Raw genomic sequence first — 9,059 nt, 5'->3', positions numbered from 1 at the left:
ATAAAAAACACCACCAAATTTTCCTATTATATTTGTAGATAAGTGCAAAACTATATGGATATAATCTTCAAATATAGAAATCTTGATCAGTTCGATTGTTTCTTTGTGGAGATCTATCCCAAGCTAACATATATGTCTTTTTAAGAATTCTTTTATCGTTTCGTCCAAAAGGAATAGTTTCTCTAATTCTAGTCCTAAGCATATAGAAATTTATTAAATTTTGGGAGTGGATTGTTGTTTAGTTTCAATAAAGATAAAAGATATTTTTGTCTTTTAACCAATTTTTAAAAAATATTGATAGGTTTTATTAACAATAACGAAAATATAGACATTTCAAATTTAACAAAAGAAAAAATAATTTCATCAAAATTTGAATGGGAAATACATTTGGCCCAATTTATGAGTTCGATGGGTAATCTTACAAGTTCCCAACATTATCCATGAACAATTATCTTATTCCAGAGAAAGTTCAAACCGATTGTCTAATCAATAGCTCAAGATTTGCAATGACAGGAACCAATAGCTTATGTTGGTTAATTAGCTCAGGATGCTTGAAAATTCCAATATGAATATATATTGTACTTTTGATGGTGTTGAATAATGGAATTACTGCACTGCTGTTTATGAGAGAGGGCGTTTGTTGGTTGTTAAATAAATAATAAGATGGATGGATTGGATAACAATATATATTAAATTATTCAATTTGGAATTAACAATATATATTACTCGTGACTAGGGATGACAACGGAGAGGGGCCGAATTGAATATCCTATTTTCCATCTCTATCCCTATAGGGGAATGTCAATCTCTTTTCTCAGCCTATCTCCATTATGAGAATGATAAAGATTTTTCATCTTCTCTTCAAGAGAAAAAATCTCTTCCCCATCCTTTATTTGTAGAAAAAAATTTCCTTGCCATTCTCATTTTCGTGAAGAAAAATTCTCTCACCATTCTCGTACCCATAGGAAAAATATTTTCTGCATATCCTCTAAAGACAATATAAATATATTAAACAACAAAATTAACTAAAATTCAAACCAATTTACTATTTCAAATATCACAAATAATATATGTTAATCACCTTAATATGTATGTAGAAACATAATTAATTTAAAATTATAAGAATATGTTAATATTTAAGTAAATATATTAATATAAATAATGGAATGAAGACTGGGACGAGAATGAGGACAAGGACAAGGGCGAGGATGGAGACTGTTGGACACATGTATTCTCATTCTCGAATATAGAGATATTTTTTTATCTTTGTTCTCATTCCCTTTCCTATTTCGATTGGAAAATTTTCTCTCTATTAAGATTGAAAACTTTAAATTCAGATTGAAAATATCATCTTTACTCATGACCCTGGTTTAAAATTCAAATCAAAGCAATTATTCAACTGATTAGATTGGAACCCAAAGGCAGTAGTAGTTTCACATGACACTCCAATGACTTCTTTAGATATAATTAGAATGGTGTCAATTTGAATTATTACAATGTTTTTTCTCTTTTATGTACAAATAATGATATGTCATTATGTAATTAAATAGTTAAAAATTAAAATTAAAACAACATCTAATCATATTATAATACCTCATTGTTTTTACACAAAAGTTATGCACACGGTTTTATTGGTAAAAGAATATATTCTACATCCAAACTCCAAATCTTAATGCCCAACAAAAATCTCCAAATCTTAAAACAACTTTTTCTTTTTCTAAAATTCAAGGATTAAAATATAATTTTCTAAGTTGAATTGTGTCAATAGCTTTGTCTTAAGCTCGAGCTCAGGTTGATGTCTTAAGTGCTTGATGAGTTTTGAGCTCAAGCTTTGAATATTTGTGATTGAATTGAGCTTGAGCCAAAAATTACTCTATTTGGTTTGGTTTGTTTACACCTTGGTGTGCCTTAAAGATATATGAGAACAAAAAATTTACTTGTTTCGATAAGTATAGAAGTGGATTCGAGCCAAACCAAACTCGAGTTTGGCTTAACTTGAAAAAGTCGAGCTCCCCTTAAACTAGTTTGAGGGTAGTCGAGCTCGAGTTTGATTACAATATCAAGTTAAGCTTGAGCTAAGCTCGACTTGATATTATAGATAAGTCAAAATAAACTAAAATAACGTTGTTTTTATAAGTATTAGTCAAAACAATGTCATTTTAACCTATTCGAACCGAGTTTTTACATTCTTCCGAGGTTGGCAAATTGAACATTTTCAAGCTTAAGCTCGAGATCAATAATAGATTAATTTTAAGTCCAAGCTTGCCAAAACTAAACACGTTTTTGGCTTGTTCGACCTGACAAGTGAGCTCAAGCCAATATCATGTGTGTATATATATATATATATATATATGATATTTTGCATTATATAAAAATTAAAAATTGATATAGCTTTTTTCAGATTTTATTAATAAAAATCTTATTATAATTTCTTTAATTAATAAAAAACTCTCGTTAAGTTTTAACTGGTTATTGACAATATAAATTTCTTTGTTATTTTTTAATTTGGAGAATTTTTTATTAATTAACCTCATGTTATAATTGTATTTCTCAATCAATATTGTTTTTTTTTTCCCTTTAGGTGATTTTTTTAAGGGTCCAATCCAAGTTGAGTTTGTACAAGGTTTAATTCAAGATCAACTCAAATACAAAAATGATAGATTAAGATTGATGAGATGAGACTTAAATTTGACTAAAATATAATTTCATTTTAGATTCGGTCTAAATTGGTGTGAACTTAATGTTCAAATTGACTCGTTTTATAAAAATAAGTTCAACCTTTGACTTGAACTTGACTAATTAGATCTGAGTTTAAACGTGAATTTGAATAATTTAGATTGAATCCAACCATATTTTTTTTCTAACAACTTGCAAGTGTAAATGTATTTAATGTTTGGGGGAATTTGTTTGTTTATGAAAGGCCAAATGACTATTTCCCACCCAAGGTTTGATGTTTTCTCAAATGTCCCCCCTTTAACTATGGAAACACCAAACACCCACCCATGACAGGTTAGATTTAATAAAACCCTAATGTCTGAAAATTTTATCTCTTTTTGCTCCCATAAATTTTAAAAACTAAAATTTTCCTTCGGCCTAAGTTTTAAAAAATGGCAGTTTCAACCTAGGATTTGGTTTTGAAACTGCCATTTTTTAAAACTTAGGCCGGAGGAAAGTTTTAATTTTTAAAGTTTAGAGGGGCAAAATTAGATTTTATTTTAGTTTATTTGTAATATTATAGCGAAAATGATGATTTTACCCTTACCACCATTAGAGTTTTGTTAAATCTAACCTACCATGGGTGGGTGTTTGGTGTTTTCATAGTTAAAAGGTGAAAACTTGAGAAAACATCAAACCTTGGGTGGGAAATAGTCGTTTGGCCTTTATGAAACCCCAAAGTAGGCAAAATTATTTTAAAATTTCGGGCCCAAAAAAATTAGACCTTACTTACAAGAAGAGTGAATACAATAAAACTCGCATAGGTTTTTAGTTTTTCAATACACCCCATCAATTTTGAGAGAGAGTCTGAGAGTCATCTCATTTATATTAAATCCCACAAAATCCAGGCATCACCATCCCCACTTCCCCTCTCTAAAACCAAACTAAAGCGCCCTCGAACTCCAAACTATTGATGGCCTTCGGCAGAGAGGAAGAAACGCCATACCTCTGCGTTGGGCTTGGGATGCTACGCCACTGCAATAAGCCTTTACGGTCGGGCACATGGAGAATCTTCCACATCCCGGACAAGCCACCCATTTCTCCCTATCAACAACCGACCGGTCAGTTTGAAATCCCTTGTCTTAAATTTGAATAATTTATTTAAATTTTATTAATTTAATTTAATTATATATATTTTTTAATTTATTTTGTAGTGAATGTATATGCTTCACCCATTGAGCCAAAGCTCACCAACACCATTATAAGGTAATTTTGTAAAACTTAATGAGAAACTTTTAGCCATTACATAGAAGGTTTATTTTTTTTCTTTTTTAAATAATAAACTTAATATTGGGCTAATTTTGAATAGGCGATTAAATCAATTAATGCCCCTGGAAAATATGCGGCATGTGAAACGAATACAGAAGAAGTTGCTTGAAGGAGGTCTGTGTTTGTTTTTCAGGTTAATTGGTAGTTTAATGTTTATTTATTTATTTACTTTCATTTTTATATTGTGTGAAAGTTGATTAAAACTTACATTTGTTTTTAGTTGTGAAAAATAGTTGTTAAATTTTATTTCGGGTAAAAATTGTTTTTATCACATTGACTGTAAAGCAGGACTGTTTGTGACAATATCAACGGTCAAGTTTTCAAATGGGGTTGGGTTTTTTTATGTGTTGTTGTTTTGTAGTCTTTTGGTGCAACTGGAAGTGATTTGATATGGTTATGAACACTTTCAAATAGCTAAAGGGGTTTTGGTGTTTATCTTGTAATATTTGGTTTAAATCGAGAAAGGCATTTATGGGATTCAAAAGGCACTGGGAGTTTCTTTTGAGGAGCCTTTGTAAAGAAGATGTTATTTTGATAAAATAAAATAATACTTAGAAGAGCTTTTTTGAAACCACTTCCAAAGGTACTAGTGGATTAAAGTAGGTAAACACTCTTTTAGATCAGAGAAGCATTTGGAGTGGTTTTTTAACAAACACCTAATAGGTGTCCTTTTGTGAAGTGTTACTGGGTGCTTTTGTAGGAATTGCTATTCAGCAAGTGCATCTTAATTTCGCATTATGAGATGTGAAAGAACATTGTTCTACATCCACCTCTCTGTCTCTTTTTCTCTATTTTAACAAATTATTCTGTGAATTTTTGGGATATTTCTAGAATATCCTGGTGATAATTGGCTTACTTGTGGCAGGAAAAACTCAGTTGTCAGTGATCTTATGTCTAGCTGGTGAAAATGATGGCCAATTGAACAACATCCCTCAGGATGTACAAGAGCTTATCAATTCGCACCATTTGCGTCCTTTTATCACGAAAGTGGGTCTTCCTTTTTTGTTGTGGAATTTGTGTTTATTTGATGCTTTTGTTAATTACGGAATCCATTATAGTGCATAATGATGAGACTCTAGTGTTAGGGTTTGTTAGTAAATTTTGTTGGTGTATTCTATTAAAGGTTTGTGAGGTGGTTGCAATGCTCTTTGTAATATGTTTTAGGGCAGAGCAATCATATTAGATTACTATAAAATTCAAAGAATTTGAGATGGAGGGGGAAGGAATTATTGCAAAGAATTAGGATGTATATAATGTTGATGCAGAGTGACAATTCTCTGCTATTGATATTTTACTGTTATAGGTTTGTCTTCAGTTGCTCTAGTGTGTTTTCTGTAGCCTTGTTTGTAAGCTCTAGTTTTATGGATGTAATTACAGTTTCTGAGAATTGGCCATATTTGAGTTTCTTTTTCCTTTCCTATTTGTTTTTTCCTCTTGTAGTTATTTAAGGTATGTACATCTTTTGCAACTGTGGGATATTTGTTTTTGCAATCAGTCATGGCCTTCTGCACTTATCAACATACTTATATTGCTTCTTTCTCTGTGTTATTTTATTTTCAGGAATTTTATCTGGGTTGTGCATTTTAAAATGTATAGATTTGTTATGCTTTAAAATAGCTTGCTTTCTCTTCGCCTTCCCCCTGATGTTATTATGATTTTGATATTAGCTGCTTGATGTTCAGTAGTTGTGCTATAATTGTTTGTAATGGTTAATTTGAATGTGAAATTACTCTGTTTGTTGAAGTTGCTGTCACTGAAGAAAAGTTCTCAAATTCAAAAATTGAAAATTATTGGTTCAAGAACTGATAAAAAAAAAATAATGTTTGGCCCTCAGTGAAAGTAACTCCCAGATAATTAAAGTATTTTTTTTCTTGTTCAGTTTTGTATTTTTTGTGCTATAGTATTTCTTAGTCAACTAAGGCCATTGGACGTTCTTTTGGTCTGCTCAAGATAGTCATTTTAATTTTTTACTTCAACTAATTTAGGTGTGTAAATATGCTGCATCATCAAAAGAAGAATGGGAAGAGCAATGCAAGCTGTGGCCAACATCATATCATCCACCAACTTAGTAAGCCCTACAATATCTTACTACAGTTTGCCTAATATTTATGCATATCTGAGTTACTACTTACATACAAGTGCGTAGTTGTATTCTGTTGTTAAAGAGCATAAACATTGATATCTAGAGATCTTGTTCCTTTTCTAAAATAAGAAATTTATGAAAGTATGATAGTTTGTGTTCTGTCTCTATCTTCCAATTTCAAAATTTTAATTTGATCTCTTATCCTCTTTCCAATTCAATAGCTAAGGATTTTTGGAAATCAAGTTACATTACTAAGAGAACATCAACTCAAGTACCCTGTTTTTTATTCTGCAGCAATATTGATGGTATTACTGGATTCAGTGAAGAGGCCTCACAATCAATTTTTGGCTTCATGAAATTTACTGTTGAGTTGGCAAAATCTGGTGATGGTTCGGTAACTATATCATTTTTATTCCATGGGTTGGTTCATCTCATACATCTTTTATAAATGTGCTACTTCTACTTCAGTCTTAGCAGTGTAATCTATTTTGTGGCTCTTATTACCAAAGCTTTGGTTGATTTCTTTACTAGTTTTAAAGACTCAAGTTGAGTCTCTGATAGATAATAAGTTGAGTTAGCATTAATATATTTGATTAATAAGTTAAAGAGTTCAACATATAGATTTTATCAGTTGAGATTCAGAACTACTTTATGTCATACTTCCTGTCCTAATACTTAGTCCTCCATTAATGCATTGGACAACTTGTGATCTGATTCTCAAACTAGGGCTGGACTCGAACCGAGCCAGCTCGAGCTCGGCTGAGACGAGTCAGAAACGAGCCGGCCCTAACCGAGCTCGAGCTACTCGCCAGATTTTTTAATTAAAAATTTTGATACAAAACGACGTCGTTTTGACCAATATGTGTTAAAACGACGTCGTTTTAATAACGAAAAACGAGTCGAGCCGAATTCGAGCCGAGTTCGAGCTTAGCTTTCACGAGCTCGAACTCAAACTCGAGCTCAACTATATGTGAGCCGAGCCGAGCTCGAATCCAGCCCTATCTCAAACCTTACTAGGTTCTAGTTATTGTCCTATGTAGTTACCTTAATATTTGTTATTGTGCTGTTGCTATGGTTGATGTTTTTCTCTGAAGCCATTTCTTTTGTTCTGCTATGCAGATAGTAAATGCTGCTGTCATAGTAGATCCTTCGGTTAAGCAGGTGATTGCAAGTGCATGTGATCAGGTTTGCTCTTGCAGTTTTAGTATGACAAATAGCATGGAAAGCTGCTCGAAGAATCATGAAGGATTGAGCATCCATCCTGGTTCCAATGGAGTAGTAGGCAGCATAGCATTGCCTTCAAATGGTTCAGATAATGAAAACAAAGGGTCATATGCTGGTGTTTCTTGTTTGAATCCTTGGCAGTGGGCTCATCAGAAGTCACATTCAACTTCTTGTAATTGGCATCCTCTAAGACATGCTGCCATGGTTGCCATTGAATCTTCTGCTGCACAAGACAGACGCCTCTACCCAAATGTGAGACATGAAGGAGATAATTCTATTCCAGTGGATGGTATACAGTCTTCTTCCACAGATGCTCCAGCAAAAAGACAAAAGACTGACCTTCCAAATGTAAGCTAACTTCTTTCTTCTTGCATTTAATAGCCATGCAGTGTTGGGTTTGTTTAGAGAACCACTGAGGCTGGGTAGTGCAAGACCATATGCTTTGTCCTTCAATTTATTTCCCCCAAAAAGAAGACTGTTCTTTTGAAACAGATTATGTGTCTGTTTATTTTTTACTATTTTGGTGTTTCTTACCATCAGTAGAGGCTTGTTATCAGTGGAACCATAGGTGAGGCTACAATCGGGTTTGGTTGGATAATTGTTAAACCAAAGCTGAACTGGATTCATTATGAAGCTACCTATGCAAAATCAACCTCTTGAACATTGGAAATGAAATCACTCTAAAAAGTTTCTTACCAATTATTTTTCTTCAAATGTATTAAACCCATTTTTATGAAACTTCCAAATAGAAAGTATAAATCTTAGCTAGAAAAGTTTTAGGCCAAGGAACTGATATGTCATAATCATCTAAATAATGAATCTACAAAACATGATTTTAGTTGGTTCTTGAGTTGAACCACTGCAGCCTTCTATTATCGTTTGCTTCACTTGATATCTTATGGTAATGGAATTTATGTCTTCATGCTATTTCAGGTTCAGAATGCTGAGGAATCCGAAGCTAATTCCAATGGTTCTTCTTCCTCATCGGCAAGACCTTATTTATGCACTGGATATGACATCTATCTTGTTTGGGAGCCTTGTGTAATGTAAGATTCTCAAACCAAATGCGCTTTTTTATTTATATTCATGTCTGAGAAAAAGTTCTATCACCCGTAAATGGGGTTGGTTTTTGTAATCTGATATATTTACATTTTCAATATGCAAGGTGTGCAATGGCACTTATCCATCAAAGAATTAGACGCATATTTTATGCGATACCAAATGACAATGCTGGTGCATTGGGCAGTGTTCATAGACTACAAGGCGAGAAAAGCTTGAATCATCACTATGCTGTGTTCAGAGTGTTCCTGCCTGAAGAAATACTCGATATGGTTTAACCTCTAGCTGCAAAGGACTGTGACGAATTATAGAAGTCCAACTGTTGTCTGTCAACAGGATAGGTGAGAATCTGAATATGGCTAAAGATTACTATGATCCTGGAGAAAATCTTGATGCATATTGTAATCCACTGGACCAGACTGATGATGTTACCAAGAGGAGCATTTCTGGAACCTGAATTGTATTCCTGTAGAACCTGCATAATTTATGTCATAGCATTGTTTTTCTCCTTTTGAAAGTATTACTGGTTTAGATTTGATCAGAGTTGTTCAATATTGAATTTGAACCCTAATTGAGCGAGATGAGTTTAACTTGATTCAAACATTTGAGCTCAATCTATATAGGTCGAATCTAAAGGGCTTTTTTTTTTTTTTTCAAATTGAGTTTAACTCATTAATTTTGAGATGACCCTTTTGAATTTGATCTGATC

General features: G+C 32.7%; 1 protein-coding gene across 2 annotated transcripts; it reads left to right on the top strand.

Moving 5' to 3' along the window:
• Positions 1-3,500: 3,500 nt before the first annotated feature.
• On the top strand, positions 3,501-8,951 carry LOC123194043 (tRNA-specific adenosine deaminase TAD3). 2 transcript variants are annotated; one of them, XM_044607164.1, is made up of 9 exons: positions 3,501-3,776; positions 3,870-3,921; positions 4,025-4,098; positions 4,850-4,971; positions 5,970-6,052; positions 6,362-6,450; positions 7,191-7,639; positions 8,225-8,337; positions 8,457-8,951. In XM_044607164.1, exons 1-9 carry the CDS (start codon positions 3,629-3,631, stop codon positions 8,626-8,628), a joined length of 1,302 nt encoding a protein of 433 aa, XP_044463099.1. In that variant the 5' UTR covers positions 3,501-3,628; the 3' UTR covers positions 8,629-8,951. The 2 variants fall into 2 exon arrangements, with proteins under 2 accessions (XP_044463099.1, XP_044463098.1); XM_044607163.1 differs by having other exon boundaries at positions 3,502-3,776; positions 6,362-6,461; positions 7,187-7,639.
• Positions 8,952-9,059: the final 108 nt, after the last annotated feature.

The sequence above is a fragment of the Mangifera indica genome, chromosome 13 (assembly GCF_011075055.1).
Source record: "Mangifera indica cultivar Alphonso chromosome 13, CATAS_Mindica_2.1, whole genome shotgun sequence".
Classification (NCBI taxonomy): Eukaryota; Viridiplantae; Streptophyta; class Magnoliopsida; order Sapindales; family Anacardiaceae; genus Mangifera; species Mangifera indica.
This window is presented reverse-complemented; position numbering and strand designations above follow the sequence as displayed.

Coding starts and splice junctions, on each gene's coding strand:
- LOC123194043 (XM_044607163.1), top strand. CDS start 3,629: ATGGCCTTCGGCAGAGAGGAAGAAACGCCATACCTCTGCGTTGGGCTT. Junction 4,099..4,849: donor GAAGAAGTTGCTTGAAGGAG/GTCTGTGTTTGT, acceptor TACTTGTGGCAG/GAAAAACTCAGTTGTCAGTG. Junction 7,640..8,224: donor AAAAGACTGACCTTCCAAAT/GTAAGCTAACTT, acceptor ATGCTATTTCAG/GTTCAGAATGCTGAGGAATC.